Source organism: Dendrobates tinctorius, unplaced genomic scaffold (assembly GCF_039654945.1).
Source record: "Dendrobates tinctorius isolate UK_male_01 unplaced genomic scaffold, ASM3965494v1 ptg000014l, whole genome shotgun sequence".
NCBI classification, from domain to species: Eukaryota; Metazoa; Chordata; class Amphibia; order Anura; family Dendrobatidae; genus Dendrobates; species Dendrobates tinctorius.
The window spans coordinates 4,640,546-4,667,202 of NW_027361682.1; the positions used below are offsets into that span (position 1 = coordinate 4,640,546).

Below are 26,657 nucleotides of genomic sequence, written 5' to 3' on the forward strand. Positions count from 1 at the left end.
CCAAAGTTAATTGTTGTAGTGGCAAAGTCTTAAAAAAAAATCTACCCAGCCCTTTGAGGACTCGGATGTCCTGAGAAACCCTCTAGATAACAAGGCAGAGAGGTATTTGTGACACACCTGGGAGGCCTCGGGAGGTGCTTTAAAATCAGAGATTGTATAGACCTGCACTGCTCATTCAATGGTGATCTTGTTTCAACAACTGGAAAACCAGTTAAAAAATAAGACCCCAAGAGAAAAAATTTTGGCTAGCTCGCCATTAAAGGGGTTGTCCACTACTAGAAAAACCCCTTCTCATACCCCACACTTTGCCCCTATAAAATAAAAGCTTATTCTCACCTCCCTTGCCGTTGCCGTTCCCACGGTGTCAGCAATCGTTCTCCCAAGGGCTCCAGTTCAGTGTTGTGACACGTGATCCCAGCACCCAATCGGAGCACCTTTTGTCAAATTGAACATAAAGAGAAAGTCCAGGCTGCAGCTGATCTGATTTCCTTTTCATGTTCATTTCATATAAAGGTAGGGACAGTGATGCCAGGGCTTATGGGTGCTGGGGTCACGTGTCACAACACCGAACCAGAGCCTCGGGGAGAGCGAATGCCGACAACGTCGGAATGGCGCCGGCATGAGAGGTGAGTATAAAATAATAAAGCTTATCAGGGCTATGCATGGGGTATGAGAAGGAGTTATCCAAGTAGAGGACAACTTCTTTAATACCAGTGCTGCAGCTTTTCTGGTAGATGCCTCAGTAGATTCAATATGACTACTGGCAAGATCAGCTGGTCTTTCTAATGAAGCTTGGCAAGCACTGTGGCTGAAGAATGGACAGGAAATTTTCAGTCAGAAAACAAGTTGTGTTCTATTCCTTGTGATGGACAATTCCTCTTCGTTCAGACCTTGGACGACATACTAGAAAAGGCTGGAGATAAGAAAAAAAGGTTTCTCAGGTTTTCCATGACCGAATTCAAGAATGGGTCCTTTCGGAAGAAAAATAAGGTAGAGGAAAACCTCCCAAAAATCAGATAAGATGGAAAGATAAAAATAGGAAAAATTTCAGGCTTCATGTGCGGAGGTCCCTCTACAGGGGAAAAACATCTTCTCAATGACGCCATTATTCAAGAAGGGGGAAAGCATTCCCTCTTCATCCAGGCCTGGAAAAAGATCTCCTACAGTGACTGGGTACTAGGAATAGTAGCAGCAGGCCTGAAACTATAAATTAGAGCTTTCCCGGCAGACCTTCATGATGACACCCCCCAGGAAGTCTTTCGAGCAACAGCTAGCGATAGAATCAGAGGTTTTGGGTGTACTCCAGAAACAAGTTCTTTGAGAAGTACTGGTAGCAGAAGGAAGTGTGATACTCGCAGGTAAGCAGGATGCAGTGACGAGCCGGAGATCGAGCAAGGGGTAAACTAGACTTTTATATATGTAAAGAGGAAAGCTAACTGGTTTTTCCATGCAAGAATCCAGATACAAATACACAAGTAACAAAATGCAAAACAGTACGGTGGGGGGTGGTAACTATATGACCGTGCTATGGCCGGCCAGGGGTCCTTGGATTAACTATAAACGCAAATGAAATGTCACTTATCGATCTCTCATGTCCTGCAGAGTTGTAGTCCGGGAGATGTCTGATCGGCGTCTCAGCCGCCGAGTCCAGCCAAAGAAGAGTTGTCGCAGGCTTCGGGCGTTCCCAAGCCCTGGTGCTGGGGGAATGTTACAGGCCCCAGGCTGGTTCCCCTCTGCCGGGGTTGCCCCGTCAGGCGGTGAGGCAGAGGCAGCCGCGGGTCTGGGCGTGCAGACCGCAGCCGCGGTATGGAGTGTGACAGTGACGACCGCGGGTCTCGCCGCACAGGCCTCAGCCACGGTATGGACCATGGCAGTGGTGGCCACGGGTCTTGCCGGGTTTCGCTGTACAGACCGCAGCCGTGGTGTGGAGTGGGACACTGGCTGCCTCGGGTACAGGCCGCGGTGTGGAGCGGGGCAGTGTTGGCCACGCGTCTCGCCGTACAGGCCGCAGCCGCAGTGTGGAGCGGGGCAACAGTGGCCGCCGCCGCGGTGTGGAGCGGTGCAGGGGCGGCCGTGGGTCTCACTGTGCAGTCCGCAGCCGCGGTATGGAATGAGGCAGTGGCGGCCGTGGGTCTCACTGTATAGGCTACGGGTCTCCCTCCCGGTCAGGTGAGCCTCCGTCTCTCTGGTCTTGGAAACGCTGACTCACTCTCGTTCTGGGATGCCACCTAAGCTCCTCCCTCCAGTCTCTGGCTGGTCCCCTCCACTCCTTTGGTAGTCGCCCCGCCCCCACGTTGTCTGATTGACTGTCGGTCCTGGCCTGCTATTCTTTCCCCTGGGAACGTATCTCCTGGAAACCTGGGTGACAGCCCCCTTAGTTCCAGCCCGGACACATGGCAGGCCCTTTTACCGGGGCTCTCTCCCCTACAGAATGTTATTTTATTCCTCCTTTCTCTTGATTTGAAAACCAGATGGTACATTCAGGAACATCATCAACTTAAGGAATTTAAACAGATTCCTAATTTACCGACCTTTCAAGATGGAATCGATAAAGATGGCTATAAAACTTCTGTTTTGATATTGCTGCATGGACTTTAAAGCTGGGCACTACCATGTCCCAAAACATGCAGATCATCAAAAAATTTTAAGGGTCACTTTATTTATACAGGGGGAACTAAAGCACTTTCCGTTCAAAGCCTCGCCCTTAGGTCTATCAATGGCTCCAAGGGTTTTCAGCAAGCTTATACAGTCATATGTAAAAGTTTGGGCACCCCTATTAATGTTAACCTTTTTTCTTTATAACAATTTTGGTTTTTGCAACAGCTATTTCAGTTTCATATATCTAATAGCTGATGGACTCAGTTATATTTCTGGATTCAAATGAGGTTTATTGTACTAACAGAAAATGTGCAATCTGCATTTAAACAAAATTTGACCGGTGCAAAAGTATGGGCACCCTTATCATTTTCTTGATTTGAACACTCCTAACTACTTTTTACTGACTTCCTGAAGCACTAAATTGGTTTTGTAACCTCATTGAGCTTTGAACTTCATAGCCAGGTGTATCAAATCATGAGAAAAGGTATTTAAGGTGGCCACTTGCAAGTAGTTCTCCTATTTGATTCTCCTATGAAGAGTGGCATCATGGGCTCCTCAAAACAACTCTCAAATGATCTGAAAACAAAGATTTTTCAACATAGCTTTTCAGGGGAAGGATACAAAAAGTTGTCTCAGAGATTTAACCTGTCAGTTTCCACTGTGAGGAACATAGTAAGGAAATGGAAGAACACAGGTACAGTTCTTGTTAAGCCCAGAAGTGGCAGGCCAAGAAAAATATCAGAAAGGCAGAGAAGAAGAATGGTGAGAACAGTCAAGGACAATCCACAGACCACCTCCAAAGACCTGCAGCATCATCTTGCTGCAGATGGTGTCACTGTGCATCGGTCAACAATACAGCGCACTTTGCACAAGGAGAAGCTGTATGGGAGAGTGATGCGAAAGAAGCCGTTTCTGCAAGCACGCCACAAACAGAGTTGCCTGAGGTATGCAAAAGCACATTTGGACAAGCCAGTTACATTTTGGAAGAAGGTCCTGTGGACTGATGAAACAAAGATTGAGTTGTTTGGTCATACAAAAAGGCGTTATGCATGGAGGCTAAAAACACAGCATTCCAAGAAAAACACTTGCTACCCACAGTAAAATTTGGTGGAGGTTCCATCATGCTTTGGGGCTGTGTGGCCAATGCCGGCACCGGGAATCTTGTTAAAGTTGAGGGTCGCATGGATTCAACTCAGTATCAGCAGATTCTTGACAATAATGTGCAAGAATCAGTGACGAAGTTGAAGTTACGCAGGGGACGGATATTTCAGCAAGACAATGATCCAAAGCACCGCTGCAGAGGAACAATTACAATGTTCTGGAATGGCCATCCCAGTCCCCAGACTTGAATATCATTGAACATCTGTGGGATGATTTGAAGTGGGCTGTCCATGCTCGGCGACCATCAAACTTAACTGGAATTGTTTTGTAAACAGGAATGGTCACAAATACCTTCATCCAGGATCCAGAACTCATTAATAGCTACAGGAAGCGACTAGAGGCTGTTATTTTTGCAAAAGGAGGATCTACGAAATATTAATGTCACTTTTATGTTGAGGTGCCCATACTTTTGCACCGGTCAAATTTTGTTTAAATGCAGATTGCACATTTTCTGTTATTACAATAAACCTCATTTGAATCCAGAAATATAACTGAGTCCATCAGTTATTAGATATATGAAACTGAAATAGCTGTTGCAAAAACCAAAATTGTTATAAAGAAAAAAGGTTAACATTAATAGGGGTGCCCAAACTTTTACATATGACTGTAGCTGAGATGACAGCACATCTTTGGGTTCAGAACACTCTGGTTGTTCCTTATCTGGATGATTTCCTGATTGTGGGAAGACTGGTGGAACATTGCAATGCACAACTGGAAGGAGTCCGAAACATCTTAGAGGAGGTGGGCTGGCTACTGAATATAACAAAATCAAAACTAAAGACTTATTAAAATCTAGTCCTTTTGTAGATCTTATTTTGAACTTTCTGTGCCAGACTTGCTTTATTCCCAAAGAGAAGATCAAAGTGATGTTCCTGGTGTCAGCAGTAGTTGACAATTCAGGGTGGACAATTTATGACAATAAGGCAAGCAATGTCATTGTTGGGGACTCAGACTTCATGTTTACTGGCAGTGTCATGGGTCCAGCTGCACACCAGACAGCTAAAACGGGAGATATTGTTAGCCCAAAAATGGTTAGGAGCGTGTTTTAGAAAGGAAAGTAAATCTTTCTTCAGTGTCTATGTTTGGTGGTTAAACATAGAAAATTTGTTGTCAAGGGTCCCATAGATGTCTTAAATCAGCGATATCACACTCGCAGAAGCAAACAAGATTGGTGGGCGGTGCATTTGAGTTTGTGCAGTACAAGGTCCTTGGCCAGAATACGAGAGACGTTCTTCCAACATGCAGGAACTATTGGCAGTAGAGAAAGTGTTAAAGGAGTTCCTTACCACCTCTTTTCAGGGCAATCACGTTTGCACGTTCACAACAGACAACAGTGGCATATATTAATCTTCAAGAGGGATCAAGATCCCACTCCCTGATGAAGGCAATGAGGTACCTTTTTCAGATAGTGGAGCAGTATTTTCTTTCCCTGACTGCATTCGACATAAAGGGAAAGGAGAACGACAGGGCAGACTTCCTAAGTTGCAGCCAACTAAAGCAAGGGGAATGGGCCTTGAATCTAATGGTTTTACAGCAGGTAGTAGACCTGTGTGGTCTTCCAGACATAGAACTATTTGCAAACAGAACAGAAAAGTGGAAAAAATCTGCTCACTAAACCCAAGAGAAGGTCCTCATGCAATAGACACCTTTCAGATTCCATGGGATTTTGGAGTGGCGTATGGCATCACTGTCCCCGCCTCCTGTTGAATTCGACATGAAGAGGAAGTCCGAGATCAGCTGCAGCCCGGACGTTCTCTTCATGTTCAATTTTTCCAAAGGCGGGGACAGTGATGTCAGTGCTGATTGTGCGCTGGCTCACATGTCATGGCAACTACACAGGAGCCCTGGGAGAGTGAGTGCCGACACCGCGGGAATGGCGTCGGCATGAGAGGTGAGTGTAAGCTTTACAATTTTAAGGGGGCCAAACATTTTTATCAAGAAAGGATTTTCCTAGTAGTGGAAACTCCCTTAACTATAACTTCCGCCGCCCGGTAAATATAAATTAATCACCGTGTTTCTCACCCCCAATTCAATTGAAGGCTTTGTGCGTTTTTCCGCTTGGATCTGTTAAATAAAATATGCAGCCATTTACAGTACAAGCAAAGTGAATGAAATTTCTGAATTCTCATGCACATATTGCCTATTTGTTTCTTGCAGATTTGCAGCAGATTATAATCTGCATAATGTCAATTTTTGCTGATTATTTCACCCATTCTAATTAGTGGAGAAAAATATGGAACAAAAACCATGTAAAAAACACGTCAACAATCCGTATTTTACGCATCGTTTTTCCTGCCAACACATCAGGATTTGCAGTACAATTTTGTGCTGCAAATCCTGAATGTGTGCAAATAGCCTTAGTCCCTGTTGTGTGTCCTCTCCCTCCACACACATTATAAGTCTGTGCCCCAGAACGACGCAAGCCTGGAAAAGCAGTTACGAGTAGCAACATCAGTAATGCCACCTAAAATCAGCCCTAACAAAGACAAGAAGGTCCAGCCATAACATTAAGGTTAAGTTAAAGAGGTTGTTTACTACTTTTACATTGATCATCCATCCTTAGAATAGGTCATCAATGTCTAATCAACGGCATCCAACGTCTAGCACCCCGAATGATCAACTAGTATTGGGGTCGGTGGCGACCGCAAGACAGATGTACATAATTGCTTAGCTGGTTGTCTACTTGTAGTGGCTGCCGCAGGGTTCTGCACATCCGCCTCCTATTCGAATCAATAGGAGGTGGATGTACAGTACCATGCGGCTGTCACTACAAGTCGACTGCTATCTCGCCAGGTAAGTACTTCCGGCTTCCGACACCGATAGCAGCTGAACGGCTGGGGTGCCAGGTCATCAATACAAAAATAGTGGACAACCTCTTTAAATGTTTGACCAAGTATAGCAGGGTAATTTTTAAGTTGTTAATTTTGCATGTCCCCTGAAAGATGGCATAAATATACAAATGGTTCCTCACCCCTGATATAAGTGGTAATAATTGGTGACAGGCAAACTGAAGTGTGAACCTATGGGGAAGATGGATCCAACAGAGAAGTGAAAAATTGAAATAGCACAACATGAAGGCGTAGCATCATAATCTAATACAGTAGTCAGTGTTTTGTGATTTTTTCTTCATTGATTTATTTGTATTACAATTTGCAATAAAAATATGTAATATTGATATGATTTTAATGTAGTAGTAGTATTGGAAAATAATAAAATAATTTTTATTCTTGACAGATGACTGTACCAGGAGCTCAGAGGGACATCTGATACTGTCAGATTTCACAACAGATGATCATGGTCTTACCCCAGATACATATGAAGAGCATAAACCTCAATCCCTTCTCAGAAAAAGTCTTTCAACCGATCATTTTCAACAGGGCCTTTCCTCTGCTTCATCAACGACCTACATGCAAAACCAAAGTAATAGGACTAATGAACATGAACTAGCTCTTAAAGAGGAGAAACTATTTTCTTGTTCAGAATGTGGGAAATGTTTTATACGGAAATCACATCTTGTCAGACATCATAAAATTCACACAGGGGAGAAGCCATATTTGTGTTCAGAATGTGGGAAATGTTTTGTAGAAAACGCAAATCTTGTTATACATCAGAGAATTCACACTGGGGAGAAGAGATTTTCGTGTTCAGAATGTGGGAAATGTTTTATAGGGAAATCACAGCTTGTTAGACATCAAAGAACTCATACACGGGAGAAGCCACATTCATGTTCAGAATGTGGGAAATGTTTTTGTGAGAAATCACATCTCCTTGAACATCAGAGAATTCACACAGGGGAAAAGCCATTTTCATGTTCAGAATGTGGGAAATGTTTTATTTGGAAATCAAATCTTGTTGTACATCAAACAATTCACACAGGGGAGAGGTCATTTTCATGTTCAGAATGTGGGAAATGTTTTCTAGGTAAAACACAACTTGTTATACATAAGAGAATTCACACAGGGGAGAAAGAATTTTTATGTTCAGAATGTGGGAAATGTTTTATAGGTAAATCACATCTTGTTGCACATCAAAGAATTCACACAGGGGAGAAGCCATTTTCATGTTCAGAATGTGGGAAATGTTTTATACGGAAATCACATCTTGTCAGACATCATAAAATTCACACAGGGGAGAAGCCATATTTGTGTTCAGAATGTGGGAAATGTTTTATAGAAAAAGCAAATCTTGTTTCACATCAGAGAATTCACACTGGGGAGAAGGGATTTTTGTGTTCAGAATGTGGAAAATGTTTTATAGGGAAATCACATCTTGTTAGACATCAAAGAACTCATACACGGGAGAAGCCACATTCATGTTCAGACTGTGGGAAATGTTTTTCTGAAAAATCACATCTCCTTGAACATCAGAGAATTCACACAGGGGAAAAGCCATTTTCATGTTCAGAATGTGGGAAATGTTTTATTTGGAAATCAAATCTTGTTGTACATCAAACAATTCACACTGGAGAGAAGCCATTTTCATGTTCAGAATGTGGGAAATGTTTTCTACGTAAATCACAACTTGTTATACATCAGAGAATTCACACAGGGGAGAAGGAATTTTTATGTTCAGAATGTGGGAAATGTTTTATAGATAAATCACATCTTGTTGTACATCAAAGAATTCACACAGGGGAAAAACCATATTCATGTTCAGAATGTGGGAAATGTTTTACAGTGAAAGCAAGTCTTGTTAGTCATCAAAGGACACACACAGGGAAGTAGCCATTTTCTTTTTTTATCTGACATCTGATTAACCTGTTAAATGCCGCTGTCAATCACGACAGCGGCATCTAAGTGGTTATAAAATGTAAAGAAGTAAAAAGGAAAAAATGGAGACACATCACTAAAACCCATTTTGCCACTAAAAATGAAGCTTTTCTGTTCCATCTAAAAAACTTCACATAATTTGTATCTGGAATGACCCGAACTACAAAACTGTCTTGCTATTTATTCCATACAGTGAGCATCATAAACAAATTTAATATAAAATGCATCTGACAGAAAATAAATTTAATGAAAAGTAATCAAAAATATGAAAATGCCAAATTGTCCCGCAAAAAACAAGCCATAATATGGCTCATTGACAAAAAAAAATTATATAAATCTGGTATCGCTGTAATCGTACTGATCTGAAGAATGAATTGTTCTTATCACTTATACTTCACGCAAAAAGATATATAAAAACAATAACAGAATTTTTGTGTTTTGTCCATTCTCCAGCTGAAAAATGAGAAAAAGTGTTAGAAAAAATGTTATGTACCCCAAAATGGTACCAAAGAAATCAAATTGTTGTGCAAAAATAACCCCTCATACAACTTTGTTTGCCAAAAGATAAAAATTTTACATCTCTCAGAATACGGCAATACAATTTTTTTAATTAACAAAAAAGCAAAACTTTCAACTATATGAATCTGGTATCTCTGTAATCACACTGCTGAAGAATAAAATCATCAAAAAAAGGTATAAAAATAAGAATTTTTGTTGTACTGCTGTATATTTTGTAAGGAGGCTAATGGCGTATAATCGTTGGGAGGTATGTGTCACAGAGATGGCTGCTTCCTGCAATGCAACCTGGAGTGTTTTGCTTTAGTGCACATGAGCACTAAGATGTCGTTTAGTGCTGATGTGTTGGAAATAAAACTGACACATTGTGACGATGGAGATCCATCAGCAGAGAGCGCAGGTGGAGGGAAAACCCACAACGGTCAAGGAGAGCAGATTGGAGGTTTATTCACCTGAGGTGGCGGAAGATGACAACTGCGCCAAAACTCTGGAAGGGGACAGAAACTGTACTGAGGTGTGTGACACCAGGACAGTAGATGGAGAGAACTACAGGGAACCTGAGGCTGGAGTAATGGAGTCTGGGAGCGAGAGCACTGACTCTTCAGAGAGCCCAGCAGAGACCCTAGAGGCTGTTGAAGGTAATAGAAGGAAGATCCAAGAGAAAGCTGAACTTGCTGATGAAGGTACAGGTAGAACTCTGAAGCACCAGAGTGGGTGCGCAAGCTGCCCCATCTGAAAACATAATTAAAGAAGTTATGGTGTGACATATGCTAACCAAAAGTGAACAGGTCATGAAATAGAGATGCTTAAAGAGACAGAGACCATCTCGAGCGAGAAAAGGTCCTGAGGCAAGTGGTTGAACACCAAGTGGATGAGCTGGAGAAGGAAGTTTCGGAGCTCAGAGGTCACCTGTCAACATGTCAACAGTGAACCAGGCCATATTGGAAGATATGGAGGTGCTCAAAGAAGCATTAACAGGACTTCTACAGGAGAAGGAGATGGTGGTCACAGATTTACAGCAGCAGTTCCAGAGTGGTAAAGGGGCTGAGCTGCAAATGCCCATCTTGGTGAGGTGTCTTGAAGAGGTTGATGCACAGGGAGAGATTGCGCTAAAGGCTGAACAAGATAATCGCCCAGTGGTGGCAGATGACTTGATGGAGACTTCCAAGGCAAAGTAGTTGCTGTCAGTCCATGAAAAGGATGAGACTTCGCTCTTCAAGTGCGTGGTAGAGGTACCCAAGGACGTGCGGGAAACTTGTGCCAGTGAGTCTGTGCATGAGGCCTTTAGAAAGGCAGTAGAAGCGTGTAGTGTGTGCCGGGTGCCAGACACTCAGCAGTTGGTCATACTGTCGACTAGGGAACTCAGTGAAGTGGGTGGCTATCCTGAGTGACATGCACCTACACTGCCTCCACATGAAACAGATGATCCTGTTGAGGAATAAGGAAGCCGCTCGACGTCTGGAGCATGCAAGGAAAGCTCAAAGTTGGCTGGAGTTTGTGGAAGACATCGTTCAAGTGCCCTGAAGTCTAGCAAGGAAAGTCATTGGGAAACTTGGAAAAGTGATGCAGGAAATCGTGAATAAATCTGGTGTGGTGAGAGTGAGGATTCCGGCTGATGACGAAGCTCAAGTAGCTGGTGAAGATGGGATGATTCCATTCGTCATTGTCGGATCAATGGAAAGCCTTTGGAATATCCGAATGTTCCTTGAATATTGGGTGGCATACTTAAAGGAGATAGAGCAACTAAGACTTGACAGACTGCAGATTAATAAATAGCTGCAGGAAATGGAAAGAAGATGGCGACCACTTTCAACCCGAGGTCTGGAGAAACGAAGGGGTTCCCTAAAGAATGGAAGGGTTAGAAGTAGTGACTCCTCGGTTAACTTCGTGCTGAGTAGCATAGGCAGGAGACCCTGTAGCGGATGTAGTGACAAAGGTTCAGTGTGAGACCAGACAGTAGGCTTGACTGTAAAGGAGTCTCGAGGCCGCACAAAGTAGTGGAGGCAGTCAGGGAGAGAATGGTCCGACAAAGTGGCAACCCTACCAGAGGAGGTGACGGAGTCAGATGACAAATTGTTCCAAGAAGGTTCAGTGACGGCCCAATTTTGACAGATGGGTGTACTATCAAAGGTGACCGAGAAGGGTCTCAGGTTGGGTAATGGAAGGTGCCAAGCCCCACGGCTTTAGACAGGGGGGTATGTGAGGAGGCTAATGGCCGTGTAATCGATGGGAAGTATGTGTCGCAGAGATGGCTGCTTCCTGCGATGCAACCCGGAGTGTTTTGATTTAGTGCATGTGAGCAGTAAGATGTCGTTCAGTGCTCATGGGTCCGGGTTGTGGGTAACTATGCGAGATTAGTGGGTCTGGTTACCCATATACCTCACCTGTGGGTGTGGCTACAGCTTATGTAATGGAGGCTGTTGTTTGGCATAGGGCCTATGCCTGGAGGTGTGGAGACCTCCATTGTCTGTGTACAGAGAGGAAGAAGTCTTCCTGTGTGGCTCCAGAATGAGCCTGAATGCTGGACATTACCCCAGCCTGTGTGCCCACAGGCCTGAGGGAGCAGAATCCTGCTAGGACCTGTGTGAGGTCAGGGTCATGTGACCTGTCCATGTGAGTTAGTGGCTGCTGGTGTCTTGGGAGAGCAGGAACTCCCACATAGCTCTCGGAGGAGCTAGAGGACTGTGCTATGGACACTGATGCTTTGTTTTGCCTGCTCTAAAGGCTGTTTTCCTTTTTGTTGGTGTTTCCGGGTTTAAGAAGCAAATAAACCCATATGGACTTTATAAGGAACATGCCTTCTGTCTTCCTCCTATCACAATTGTGCGTACTAGGGTGACCGGATCTCATATGGGGGGGAAAAAATGTCAGAATCTTGTTCGTCTGGACCCCACAAAACGATTCCCCTTTCCAGATATTGAGAGAGCCAAAATTTGAGCTCGATCAAACGACGTTAACCCGTGCCGCTCATCGCTCAAAGTTTGAAAAAATCCAAATTGAGGTATTTTAAGATTTAGGTATTTTGCATAGTTTGTTAGACTATAAAGAATGTGACAACAACATTGCAGAAATAGCCCTGACCAAATTTTCGAACCATTTGTGGTATTTGAATGCAGAGTTGGTGGGATTATCGTTTTTTGATCCCACCATTACAGACAATGAAAAGTTGTTAATGGCTAATAAATTGCTCAGTAGCACAGATGAACCATCAGAGCACGCTAACCTACATGAGTTGATAATTTTACATAGTTATCTAATCTATTCTAGAGCTTTTGTTAAAGTAGTTTTTGAAACGTCAGAATATAATGCTCGGCATTTGCTTACAACTTGCAGGACATATTGCTTTTGTTCTTCATCTTTTGTCAGAAGGTCGTTAAAGTCGGTTACTTCCTACCTCTTTTAATTTTTCTTTCCTAACTTTTGGATTTACAACCCTAGCGTGCTCCGATGGTTCATCTGTGCTACTGAGCAATTTATTAGCCATTAACAACTTTTCATTGTAATGGTGGGATCAAAAAACGATAATCCCACCAACTCTGCATTCAAATACCACAAATGGTTCGAAAATTTGGTCAGGGCTATTTCTGCAATGTTGTTGTCACATTCTTTATAGTCTAACAGACTATGCAAAATACCTAAATCTTAAAATACCTCAATTTGGATTTTTTCAAACTTTGAGCGACGAGCGGCACGGGTTAACGTCGTTTGATCGAGCTCAAATTTTGGCTATCTCAATATCTGGAAAGGGGAATCGTTTTGTGGGGTCCAGACGGACAAAATTCCGACATCGATTTTTTGCGGTCACCCTAGTGCGTACAATCCCTACAATTTGTTTATCCTACCTTTCAAAAATTGGAATATGGCTCTGTTCACATTTATCCTCTGCTCTCCTCTGGGCGCTTACGTCGTGGTCTTCGTTTAAATCCCCAAAACTGCAGGTCAGAATAACCCCAATGGACCCACACATTATAATGAGGCAGATGGAGTCATTTTGGACTTCGTCTGGTTATTGTTGAAGCGGTATCCCTTCATTTTAGGCATCTTTTTAGCATAGTCGGCCACAGTTCTGTGTCTAAAAAGATGGATACCACCGGAATAGACACCAAACTGAATCCAAAGTGACTCCAACTACCTCATTATATTTAGTGGTTCTGTTGGGAGTTTGGTCTGAATTACATTTTTGTGGGATTTACCCAGAATCCCATTGTTAGTTCTCAGCATAGAACACAAGAATGTGATCCCAGCCAAAAAATGTTATGTACTACAAAATATTAACAATAAAAAGACTAACTTATCCCACACAAAGCCAGCTCCCACTCAGATCCGCCATCTGTCACCGGAAATATAGGGGGTTCCCATATTTACTGGTAGAATAAGTGACTGCTCCCACACCCTCAAATGAAATAGTGAAATCTGCTTCACAAATCTAAATACCTCCTTCTGAGCCCCACTGTGCCTAATCCACAGTAAGCCGCCACATTTGTGACATTTTTGTAGTCGGGAGAGACAAATTAACAATTTTCGGGCTGTTCGTCTCCAGAATCAGAAACTGGGCACAATGTATGGGGGCGCTACAATATATGGGGGCACTGCACTGCAGGAGTGCATAATGTATAGGCCCTTAACTGGCATATTTGCAATTCTCAAGAATATAGCCTGGTGTGGATGTTACAAAATATGTGATAATTTAGAAAAAGTGGGCATAGCAAATATTACAAAGGGGTGATGCACAAACCTTACACAAACTTGAGCATGAGAAAACTTGTAAGGAAAAAGTGTACACACCCATTATTAAAATTTTAACACAAACTGAAAAAATTGATTAAGAACAATTAAAAGTGTGTATAGAGATTTGAAATGGTTGGTGTCACGGGTTTGTCAGAAGCTGCAGACAGTCGCATTGCATCTAGCTGCAGAAGGTCTTTATGTTTGGCTTTGCAGACACTTTCTTAACACTTTGACTCTTTGACCTTGTGGCAACTTTTCTCCAGCTATAATTGACACACCTAGACCTGGGTGTTTATAGACTCCCAGCCTGCTGCTCTGAGTTGGCAGTGATATTTCCTGTTCCCCCGTTGAGGCTTGGAGCTATAATAGATACCTTCCTCTTTGGTGTTACCTTACTCTCAGGGATTAGGTTCCTTCTCGGCAATAGGTGCAGAACATATAGGGACGTTCAGGGCAGACCGGCTGACTTTATATCTGCCTAGGGGTCTCGATTCCCGGGCTCCCTTCCCCACATCCCTTTATGTTGCTCTTAGTCTTTCCTACACTGTGCGTGACATTATCACCGGCCGTGCATATTTAAGGGAAAAAAACCTGACACTTTTTTTGTGTGTGTTTTTACAGGTGTGTTTTTTTTTTTCCTTTTCTCCCTCGGTATGGATCCGGTCGCAGGGCTGACAGAGCAGCTACGCTGTCTGTCTCTGGAGGTGAGTGACCTCCGATATAAGGTTCAGCAGCCACGAAAGCGGCTGCATGTTGCTGATGTTTGGGTCTTTGCAGTTAGGTCGGTTCAACCTGGTTTTCCAGAGGATGAGACAAGTCTTTTTGTGTTTAACAAAGCTTGCAAACTTTATTTTAAACTTCATCCAGAAATGAAGAGCAATGAGTGGGTATTGTGATCTCTCTACTACAGGGAGATCCGCACTCCTGGGCTTTCTCTTAGCCGCAGGATTCGATTTGTCTCCAGTCTGTGGAGGGATTTTTTGGGGGCCCTAGCCCTTATCTTTGGTGACCCTGACCGAGTCGCCTTGGCTGAGTCCAGGTTGCGTCACCTACAGCAGGGGAATTGGTCAGTAGAGATGTATAGCTCCGAATTCTGGAGGTGGGCAACTGATACTAAGTGGAATGACACGGCTCTCAGAAGCCAATTTCTTTAGGGTCTAACTGAAAGGTTAAAAGATGCCTTGGCGGTATATGAAACCCCTGAGTCCTTGGAGGCGGATATGTCGTTGGCTATACATATTGACAGATGCCTTCGGGATAGGTGAGTAAGACCACCTTCTCCAGAGCTTCTTTTTTGGGGTATTACCCCTTTGTCAGGGGAGCAGTCAAGAGGTGAACCCGTATGGGACAGGGTGGAGGAACCCATACAGTTAAGGGGTGCCTCTGCATCGTACATTTCTTGGGATGTTTGCAATAAAAAGTGTTTTGTGTGGGGAAAAAAGAGACATTTTATTGGGGCCTGTCCTTTGATGCCTAAACAAAAGGAGACTCATTTAACTCTTGGCAGTCTAGAGTGGAATAAGCAAGGGGTGTATCTATCATCAACCTGCAGTTCCCAGTTTGTCCTGGCAGGAGAGGTGGTGCTGGAGAGAGCAAAACCAAGGAGATTTCTGTTTGGTGACAGTGGAACTGGAGTCAGCATGGTGGATGCTGAGTTTACAAGAACTCACTGGCTGATTTGCTGTGCTTTAGCTAAGCCCATTCCCATCTTGCCATTGACTCAATGCCACTTTGCACAGAAAGCTCTCACTCAGATTGTGCAGAATATAAGACTGAGGGTGGTGTCACTTCATTCTGAAATAATTCCTTGCTATGTCCTGGCTGGTCTTCCCATCCTAATTGTATTGGGTCTTCCTTGGTTGGTGAAACATAATCCGTTGGTGGATTGGCAAGCCAGGGAGATCATTGAGTGGGGTGATTACTGCCATGAGAACTGTTTGAATGTTTCCCTTTCTACAGTCTCTACAGAAACTTTACCTGCATTTTTGTCAGTGTTTGAGGACGTTTTCTCTGAGAGGGGGTGTCAGGATTTGCCCCCTCATCGTGAATATGACTTTCCTATTAATCTGACCCCCGGATAACTACCAAAGTCAAGACTGTATAATCTTTCTGGTCCTGAGCGACAAGCCATGAAGGATTTAATTGTGGAAAGTCTGGAGAAGGGACACATCAGACCCTCATCTTCTCCTGTGGCTACAAGTTTCTTCTTCGTGAAGAAAAAAGAAGGCAGTCTATGTCCTTTTTTAGATATCCAGAAATTAAACCAAATTACCATCCAAGCCCCATACCCCATTCCTCTGAATCCTGATCTGTTCAGCCAGGTTGTGAGAGCTAATGTCTTCTCCAAGTTGGATTTAACCCCTTCATGACCCAGCCTATTTTGACCCTAATGACCTAGCCATTTTTTGCAATTCTAACCAGTGTCCCTTTATGAAGTAATAACTCTGGAACGCTTCAACGCATCCTAGCGATTCTGAGATTTCTTTTTCGTGACATATTGGGCTTCATGTTAGTGGTAAATTTAGGTTGATAATTTTTGTGTTTATTTGTGAAAAAAACGGAATTTTGGCGAAAATTTTGAAAATTTCGCAATTTTCACATTTTGAATTTTTATTCTGTTAAACCAGAGAGTTATGTGACCAAAAATAGTTAATAAATAACATTTCCCACATGTCTACTTTACATCAGCACAATTTTGGAAACAAAATTTTTTTTGTTAGGAAGTTATAAGGGTTAAAAGTTGACCAGCGATTTCTCATTTTTACAACAAAATTTACAAAACCTTTTTTTAGGGACCACCTCACATTTGAAGTCACTTTGAGGGGTCTATATGGCAGAAAATACCCAAAAGTGACACCATTCTAAAAACTGCACCCCTTAAGCTACTCAAAACTACATTCAAGAAGATTATTAACCCTTCAGGTGCTTGACAGGAACTAAAGCAATGTGGAAGGAAAAAATGGACATTTTAATTTTTCCAACAAAAATTTTCTTTTAGCATCAATATTTTCATTTTCACATGGATCCTAAAATTTGTTGGGCAATTTCTCCTGAGTACACCAATACCTCATATGTGGTTATAAACCACTGCTTGGGCACACGGCAGGGCTCAGAAGGGAAGGAGCGCCATTTGACTTTTTGAATGGAAAATATGCTGGAATATTTAGCGGTTGCCACGTCGCGTTTGGAGAGTCCCTGTGTGCCTAAACTTTGGAGCTTCCCCACAAGTGACCCCATTTTGGAAACTAGACCACCCAAGGAACTTATCTAGATGTGTGGTGGGCACTTTGAACCCCCAAGTGCTTCACAGAAGTTTATAACGCAGAGCCGTGAAAATAAAAAATCATTTTTTTTTCCACAAAAATCATTTTTTTAGCCCCCAATTTTTAATTTTCCCAAGGGTAACAGGAGAAATTAGACCCCCAAAGTTGTTGTGAAATTTTTCCTGAGTACGCTGATACCCCATATGTGGGGGTAAACCACTGTTTGGGCACAGGTTGGGGTTTGGAATGGAGGGAGCGCCATGTCGCGTTCCGAGACCCCGTGATGTGCCTAAACAGTTGAAACTACTCAATTCTAACTCCAACTCTAACACCAACACACCCCTAACCAAAACCCAACCCTAATCATAACCCTAACCACACCCCTAACCCCAACACACCCCTAACCCTAATCCCAACCCTAACCACAAGCCTAGCCCTAATCCCAACCCCATCACACCCCTAACCCTAATCCCAACTCTAACCCTAACCACAAGCCTAGCCCTAATCCCAACCCACCCCTAACCCCAACCCTAACCCTAATTCCAACCCTAACCCTATTTCTAACCCTAACCCTATTTCTAAACCTAATGCTATCCCTAACCCTATTTCTAACCCTAATCCTATTTCTAACCCTATCTCTAACCCTAATTCCAACCCTAATGGAAAAATAAAAATATTTTTTTTTGTTTTATTATGTGTGCCTATCTATGGGGGTGATAAACGGGGGGTATATTTACTTTTTTTTCATTTTGATCACTGTGAGAGTTTATAGTGATCAAAATGAAAAATTTTCCAAGATGGCGCTTATGATCGAGGACGGTGGGACCCCGGGAGCCACGGCAGGACATCGGAGGTAACGGGGGGGGTGAGGGGGGAGTGGAAGGTGGGAGGGAGCGAAGGGAAGGGGAGAGGGAGCAGATGATGACGGCGGCTACCGATCGCCGTCGTCCGTTGGTGGCGGGGGGCGATTGCCCCCGCCAATCGGTGTGGGGGGGTCGGGTCTCGGTGTCCAGCCATGTCCGATGCTATTGCAGCATCGTCCATGGCTGGATTGTAATATTTCACCAAATTTCATTGGTGAAATATTACAAATCTCTCTGATTGGCTGTTTCACTTTTAACAGCCAATCAGAACGATCGTAGGCATGTGGGGGATAAGCCATGCCCCCTGGGGTTAACTCTTAAGTGTCCTCTGTGTGCGGGTCAGGTGACCTTTCAGTCACCCCGTCACTTGACCCGCAGGGGGGCAATCAATTCATGACGCCACATAGGTGTCATGGGTCGTATTGGCATGACTTTTCATGATGCCTATGTGGCGTCAAAGGTCTGGAAGGGGTTAAGGGGGCCTACAACCTAGTTAGAATCAAAGAGGGGGATGAATGGAAGACGGCGTTCAATACCCTTGAGGGTCATTTCGAAAGTCTGGTCATGCCTTTTGGTCTGACCAATGCATCTGCAGTATTTCAGCATTTCATCAATGCTATTTTCCATCATTTGGTGGGTAGGTTTGTGGTGGTCTATCTAGATCAGGCCTGGGCAAACTACGGCCCTCAGGCCACATCCGGCCCCAAGTGTTTCCGTGCGGCTCGCTAACACAGTCAGAGGGCCGGAGAGGGACTGACTTGATTCTGATCTTTCTCAGAAGCGATTGTAGCCCCACCCTTGTCTTCTCTTTAGATGCGGGGCTGCTCAGTTCCTGGCTTGCAGAGAGAGCTGTGCAGGAGGCACTGAGGCAGAGTGTCAGGACAGGAGGAGGATCAGGGACTACAACACTCATCTGCTGCAGATAATGGGCAAGTAGCTTCTAAGTGGAGCCCAGATATCACCTGGGAGGCAGCATCGTGTGTCTGCTGTGCTGAGTAGGTCAGAGCACCTGCGTTGCCTCCTTTCACACTGTGAAATGAAAGTTGTGGGACTGCAGATTATGTTCAGGGAGAGCAGCTAATTAGCCGCTAAATCTCCCTGGCTCTTCCTGGCAGCTGATAGAAGATAAAACACTTGGGTTGAGTATTCCTACTGAATATGGGGTCCAGCAGTGAAGTGCCCCCACCTCACCTCCACTACATGCAGTCTTCAGATGGGATATTCCATGTGCTCCCCAAACTGCTCTTCTGCCCCCACCATGTACTCTGCTACCTTCTCACCTCTGTTTGTGAGAGTTAACCCTCCCTGTTATGATGAGTCACCGAAGGAGGGAAAAACAAAATACCAGCTAAGTCCAGAAAAACCAGAGAGGTTGGCAGCTATCGGATTGCAGACCCCTGAACCTATCCACAACAACTAGCGGTAGCCGTGGGGGGTTCCTACGGTGCCCTTGACCCCTCGATCACAGCCGGAGAGCTACATAGCCTAAAGACAGAAAGGGGAAAAACTAAACTGCCCCAGAGCAGACCCCAAAGCAATAGGCAGCCCCCAACATATAATGACGGTGAAGCAAGATGAAAACACTAACACAGATAGAAAGATAGGGTGAGCAAATGATGGGGCCCAAGCTAACTACATAGGACAGGATAGGAAAGCTGCTGTCTGCCATCCGCAAAAACCCTATCAAAATGAGCCAACCGACTGATAGGAAAAACAGGCCCTGAAGTCGCTAGGCTTCAAAAGACTATATCAGCACTCAGGTATATTCTGAAGACAGAGCAAAAGATCAACAGATCAGAGACAAAAATGGAATTCAGCTCACCTCCGGCCGGGGATGGCAGAACTCCCAAAAAACAAGGCAAAACAAAACTGAATAGTACAAAGCAGAGCAGAAAAACAGCTTTGAGATGCAGGAATCAGACTGGTCTCCAAGAATCCAGCAGGAAAATCACCAGCCAGGAAGAAGGGCGTCGGCAGCCTTATATCCAGTCCTCAATTCTAGCCACCCAGTTATCATCTAGCTGCCCAGGTGTTTGGTAATCAGTCTCACTACCTTCCTTCACCAGAGGAGGGAGTTCATCAGACCTTAATGATGAAGGGAAAAATGAACTCACAACACCTCCCTCTTTACTCCCAGCTTGTACTGTTGTATGTTCTGTGCAGGAGAGGTAAGGGTTAAGTCCCCCATAGTGCTCCCCTTGTGATCTGCGGCTTATCGCATCCACTCCATAGACTGCAATAAGGATTTCTCACCCCCTCCTGTCAGCTCCTGCCCCATATGTGATGTGGAATAGAGGTGGGAGAATAACTTTTTTCCAATGTTCCGCCTGTTGAAGTCTATGGGTGTGCAAAAATAAAATAATTGGATCCCACATGAATCATCCGTATAGCATCCAATTTTTACGAACACGTTACCATTACTAACACAGGACACTTTATTCCATCTTTTAACATTTATTCACTCCTGATGTCTAAAAATGAATGCCATACGGATGAAAATACAGATGAAAAATCGTCTTTTTCTGGATAAAAAATCTTCATCACATAAGCAACTGCTTTTTATAAAGTGACAAAATTAATATTATGCAGAATTAAAGGGTGAACCGAAACCAAAAGTGACTTTCATACTAAATTTAATTCAATAATCTAATCACTTTTATAATATATTTCAGTTAAAAATTTTCTAAAGTTCCCTTTCTACTCTAACTTCCAGTCTGCTTGTGTTTTTTTCTTTACTTCCAATGTAGAAGAATCCCAGTGCATTTTTGGGTACCCACACAGGACATCAATAGGGGGCAGAGGCTGCAGTCACTGCCACAGCTGCTTTCCCCACCAAGAAAAGAAGCGTCATCTGTTTCAGAGACTGGACTGGTCCCTTCCGGGTCATCTCTTATCTTTAAAGCCAGCAAGGGAGCGCACTGTCACTGGGCATTCAAAGGAGTATAGCACAGAAAACTCATACTGAGTATGCATCAGAATTCACGTACGACGCATTATCAGGTGAGCAGGACTAACTGAGCCTCCTAAACAGACATCACTGATGGCACCTAATTTCAGAGAGGGTGCAGAGGCTGCAGCAGTGACAACAGCTATTACCCCTTAATTTGAGTATTTCAGCATGCACTGGTGAATCTCAAACAAAATGTCATGGGACTTTAAAAAAAAAAAGACAGGAAGTCAGAATGTAGAGGATACGTTAGGGAATTTTTCATTGAAGTATTTTAGAAAACGAGATTAGATTATTACACTGAATAGATATACATTTAATAAGAAATACACCTTTGGTTTTGGACCGCCCCTTTTAAGTTCAGCCAATTGGTTCCGCCCTCCACAGCAGTGCCAGTTTCTCAAGTGGCCCCTTGGGCAAATTAATTGCCCACCCCTGATCTAGATGATATTTTGGTTTACTCTCCCGATTTGAAGACACATCAGGGGCATGTTAAACAGATGCTGCAAATATTAAGAGATAACAAATTATATGCCAAACAAGAAAAATGTGTTGTCGCCGTCCATGAGGTGCTGTTTTTGGGGTATCTGTTGTCATCTTAAGGTTTTCAGATGGATGTGGAGAAGATCCGTGCTGTCCTTGATTGGGATCGTCCTGTGAACTTGAACTTGAAGGCCAGACTTTTTTTGGGTTTTACTAATTTTTACTGGAAATTCATCCAGAATTATTCAGCAATTGTGAAACCCCTTACTGACATGGCAAGGAAGGGGTCAGACTTTTCCAAATAGTCGGACGATGCCCTGCGGGCTTTTTCCTACCTTAAAAGCGGTTTTTGCCACAGCTCCTATACTTGGTCAACCCAATGTTTCCCAGCCCTTTATTGTGGAGGTTGATGTGACGGAGTTAGGAGTTGGGGCTGTGCTGTGTCAGGGTCCATCCCTTGGTAAATGGCGTCCATGCATCTTCTTTTCTAAAACATTTTCTTCGGCAAAGCGAAATTATGACGTGGGTAATAGTGAGCTTTTGTCAATTAAACTAGCATTTGAAGAATGGTGACATTGATTGGAGGGGGCTGCATGCAGATGTGCATGCCATATAAGCGGTCAGCCTGCACAAAATGACTGTCCCATAGTGAGACACAGTGTAATAGATAAAATTAAATAAAAAATATTTTTTAATTGTAAAATAATAAAAAATCAATATTCTACCATTAAATCAATATTTGAATAAAAAAATCTAAATTATAAATGTACACATATTTACTATCACCGCGTCCATAAAGACCTGACTTATAAAACTGTTCCACTAGTTAACCCCTTTAGTGAACACCATTAAACAAAAAAGGCAAAAAAAGCTTTATCATCATATCGCCAAACAAAAAGTGAAATAATACGCAATCAAAAAGATGGATATAAATAAACATGGCACCGCTGAAAACCTTATCTTGTCCCGAAATAAACAAGCTGCCATATAGCTCAATGACTGGAAAAATAAAAAAGTTATAGCTCTCTGAATAAAGCGATGCAAAAATAATTATTTTTTTCTATTAAAAAGTTTTTATTGTATAAAAGTGCCAAAACATAAAAAAAATGATATAAATGAGGTATCACTGTCATCGTACTGACCCAAAGAATAAAACCGCCTTATCAATTTTACCGCACGCGGAACGGTGTAAACGCCCCCCCCAAAAGAAATTCATGAAACGCTGGTTTTTGTTCATTCTGCCTCCCAAAAAGCGGAATAAAAAGCGATCAAAAAATGTCACGTGCCCAAAAATGATACCAATAAAAACATCAATTTGTCCCGCGAAAAACAAGATCTTACATGACTCGGTGGGCCAAAATATGGAAAAATTATACCTCTCAGTATGTGGTGATGCAAAAACTATTTTTACAATAAAATGCGTCTTCTAGCGTATGACAGCTGCCAAACATAAAAACCCGCTATAAATAGTAAATCAAACCCCCCGTTATCACCCCTTAATTAGGGGAAAATAATAAAATTAAAAAAAGTATTTATTTCCATTTTTCCATTAGTATTAGGGTTGGGGCTAAAGTTAGGATTGGAATAAGGTTGAGTTCACATTGTGCTATGGCAGTCCGTTTAACGGACTCGTTAAGTAGCCCTAACGCATTGTAACGGACATTTTAAAGCGCCCATAGACTTCCATTAATGTTTCGCATGTCAAAATTGGCATGCGCTTGCAATATTCCATTATTTTGTGACACACCTTCCAACGCTGACTGCAGCGTTTTCAGGTCCGGTACAGCAAACGCACAGGTAACGGAAGCGTTCTTTTTGCCATAGAAGTCTATTGCAAACGCAGGCAGACGCAAGTCAAGCAAAATGTCCTAATTAAACCATGCGTTGATTTGCGTTAATGAGGGTTTTCCATGTGGTCATGTGACAGGAAATATGATTTCTGCCATTTTGGAGCAGACACTCTGCAGTCTGCAAACGCCAGCTACACTGAGTGCACCATGTAACCAAGCTGAGGCAATGTAAGTTCATCTATTTACATCTTTTGAGTGTGTAGTGGCCAGCCGATGTATGTGTACTAAATGTATGGTGTTGTATGTACACAGATGTCGGATACTGAGGGATCTACCCGCAGCAGCGTCTCTGCCACTTCCTCCTCTGAATCTCGGTAAAGTCATGCCATTTATAAAAACCCATACCTTAAAAAATGTTGTGTGGCACTCAAGTGTATTGAGGGGAATCATGTGTGTTCATGTTTTGATTGAAAATTATAGGAATCTTCAGAGCCGAAGGCAACCAGTCCACCCCCCAAAAAACAATCCAAAAAACAGCCAAAAAAGTTACCTTCCCAAAAATTTTTGTCTTTGTTATAAATAAATTGCTACATGAATCGTAACTTCAATTTTTTTTTAATTTGAAGGTTCCACCAAAAAAAACCAGCCTTGCCGTGTTGTATCACCTCCTGTTACTGTGGTAATTATCACACAAAGAACACAAAGAATATATTTTGACACATGTTTTCTTTCTATTTTTTTCTCTCAAAATCAGTATAGAAACAAGCCAGAAATGTTTCAAAAATACATAAAACACAACAAAATATAAACTTTTTAAAAACTTTTTGGTATCATAACAAAGTACATTCATTTAATTACATTAACAAAAAAAACCCAAATTAACATGGAACCCCCCCAACAAACATAGTAGTATAACATTACAAAATATTTTTAAAAATCAGAAAGTTTTAAAAATGTAAAAAATGGTTGGAAAAAAAGGGGTCTGGAACATATTGTGATGTAGGGGATGTGATTTAACGCAATCTGAACATTCAATAATCCCCTTTTTTAAATTTTTGTTTACATACAGTAGTCCAAGCAGCCATCAAAAAAAGAAGACACATTGATGTTGATGAAGAACCCTTGGACATAGAGAATAAGACTCTAGTAGCATTGGTGCATGCAAATCCTTCGATATGGGATCAGACAGCTCGCATAATGATATAATTAAAAAATGGAGATTATGGGAGAAAATATTTTGCGAGTTGGATCCTCGTTATCTTGAAAAGTCCACCTCCTCTCAAAAAAAAGGTAATTATTGCTAGTCTGAAATAGATGTTAGTTCATTAAATATTGTTAAAGAAAATTAATTTTTGTTTTCATATTGTAAATGTTGTTGTAGCCGATGCAGTCCATACCCGTTGGAGATCAATAAGGGATAGATTTGTCCGTGACTACCGGAACAGCCAAAACACCCCAAGTGGATCGTCAGGGAAATGAGGAACCCCTTATGTTCACTATGAGCAATTGATGTTCCTGCAGAAAACTTTGTCCCAGCGATCGTAAGTAAACAGTGTTGTTATTGTTTGTGTTTGAAAAAATGTGTGAGAGCACCAAGTGTTTCTGAAAATCCCTTGTATGTTTTTTTCGGTAGAAAAGTACAGCTGCGCCTCAAGAGCCAGAGGCACTGGAGCCATCTCGCCAGGAAACAAGCCAACAGAAGGGCACTGAAGATGTGTCTGTCCTAAGCGGGCCACGATCAGTGGACAGTAGTACTGAGTTTCCTGTTGTCAGTGCCCGTTTGCAAGCTCACCACGGACGCAAGCGATCATCTGCCAAACATGAAGTCGATGCCATAATTGTTGATGGACTCCAATGGTTAGAGGATCTGTGTTGCAGTGAACACAGAGACATAAGGTGGGAAATTAAGGACTTGCAATCACGAGAATCAGTGTACGCAGCCAATGATTGGAAGCTCCTGTTTTTATCTTATGTCCCTTTAGTTTAAAACATACCGCCGCACAGAAATTTACTGTTTCGTCAAAGATTTAACGATCTAGTAGAGGAGTTTTTGGCTCCTCAGGAACCCACTTCCTCTCAAACCAAAACAGTTGCAAGGCTTTGTAACATGGAGATGCAGTCGTAACAAGCGACAACACAAGTCAGAGGTCAGGGTGAACCTGGTATGGAAATGCACCGGCAATGTAGCAGTCCAGCTTTCAGATGGACAGATAATACGCCCGCGCAATAGCACAATCTGTAAAAAATAGTAAAAATTGCCATAGTTCAGCAATATAGCCTTGGAAAGTTTTGGTTGACTTTACACAAGACTTCAGTTTGAATATTTATGTAAATCCCAATGGGATCGCATATGTTTAAAATGACTACCAACATTTTGAGTGGGAGAACATTGTATTCCTGACTTGTTATAAAACTGTTTTATTATGAAGAATAAGATTTCAAAATTTAATTAGATTCTTTTAAAAACTATAAAACACAATTGCAAATTACAGTTGTGGCCAAAAGTATTGACACCCCTGCAAATCTGTCAGATAATACTCAGTTTCTTCCTGAAAATGATTGCAAACACAAATTCTTTGGTATTATTATCTTCATTTTATTTGTCTTAAATGAAAAAACACAAAAAGAATTGTCCTAAAGCCAAATTGGATATAATTCCACGCCAAACATAAAAAAGAGGGTGGACAAAAGTATTGGCACTGTTCGAAAAATCATGTGATGCTTCTCTAATTTGTGTAATTAACAGCACCTGTGGCACCTAACAGGTGTTGGCAATAACTAAATCACACTTGCAGCCAGTTGACATGGATTAAAGTTGACTCAACCTCTGTCCTGTGTCCTTGTGTGTACCACATTGAGCATGGAGAAAAGAAAGAAGACCAAAGAACTTTCTGAGGACTTGAAAAACCAAATTGTGAGGAAGCATGAGCAATCTCAAGGCTACAAGTCCATCTCCAAAGACCTGAATGTTCCTGTGTCTACCGTGCGCAGTGTCATCAAGAAGTTTAAAGCCCATGGCACTGTGGCTAACCTCCCTAGATGTGGACGGAAAAGAAAAATTGACAAGAGATTTCAACGCAAGATTGTGCGGATGTTGGATGAAGAACCTCGACTAACATCCAAACAAGTTCAAGCTGACCTGCAGTCCGAGGGTACAACAGTGTCAACCCGTACTATCCGTCGGCGTCTGAATGAAAAGGGACTGTATGGTAGGAGACCCAGGAACACCCCACTTCTTACCCCGAGACATAAAAAAGCCAGGCTGGAGTTTGCCAAAACTTACCTGAAAAAGCCTAAAACATTTTGGAAGAATGTTCTCTGGTCAGATGAGACAAAAGTAGAGCTTTTTGGGCAAAGGCATCAACATAGAGTTTACAGGAGAAAAAAAGAGGCATTCAAAGAAAAGAACACGGTCCCTACAGTCAAACATGGCGGAGGTTCCCTTATGTTTTGGGGCTGCTTTGCTGCCTCTGGCACTGGACTGCTTGACCGTGTGCATGGCATTATGAAGTCTGAAGCCTACCAACAAATGTTGCAGC

The 26,657-nt window shown here is 42.7% G+C and overlaps 1 protein-coding gene across 1 annotated transcript in view; it reads left to right on the top strand.

Annotated features, from left to right (window-relative positions):
* The window catches only part of LOC141070528 (uncharacterized), a 163,909-nt gene that overhangs the window by 15,319 nt on the left and 121,933 nt on the right, over positions 1 to 26,657 (top strand). Inside the window, 3 exon segments of the mRNA XM_073559538.1 lie at positions 6,994 to 8,495; positions 9,436 to 9,727; positions 9,972 to 10,213. Coding sequence (XP_073415639.1) covers positions 6,994 to 8,495; positions 9,436 to 9,727; positions 9,972 to 10,213 — 2,036 coding nt within the window.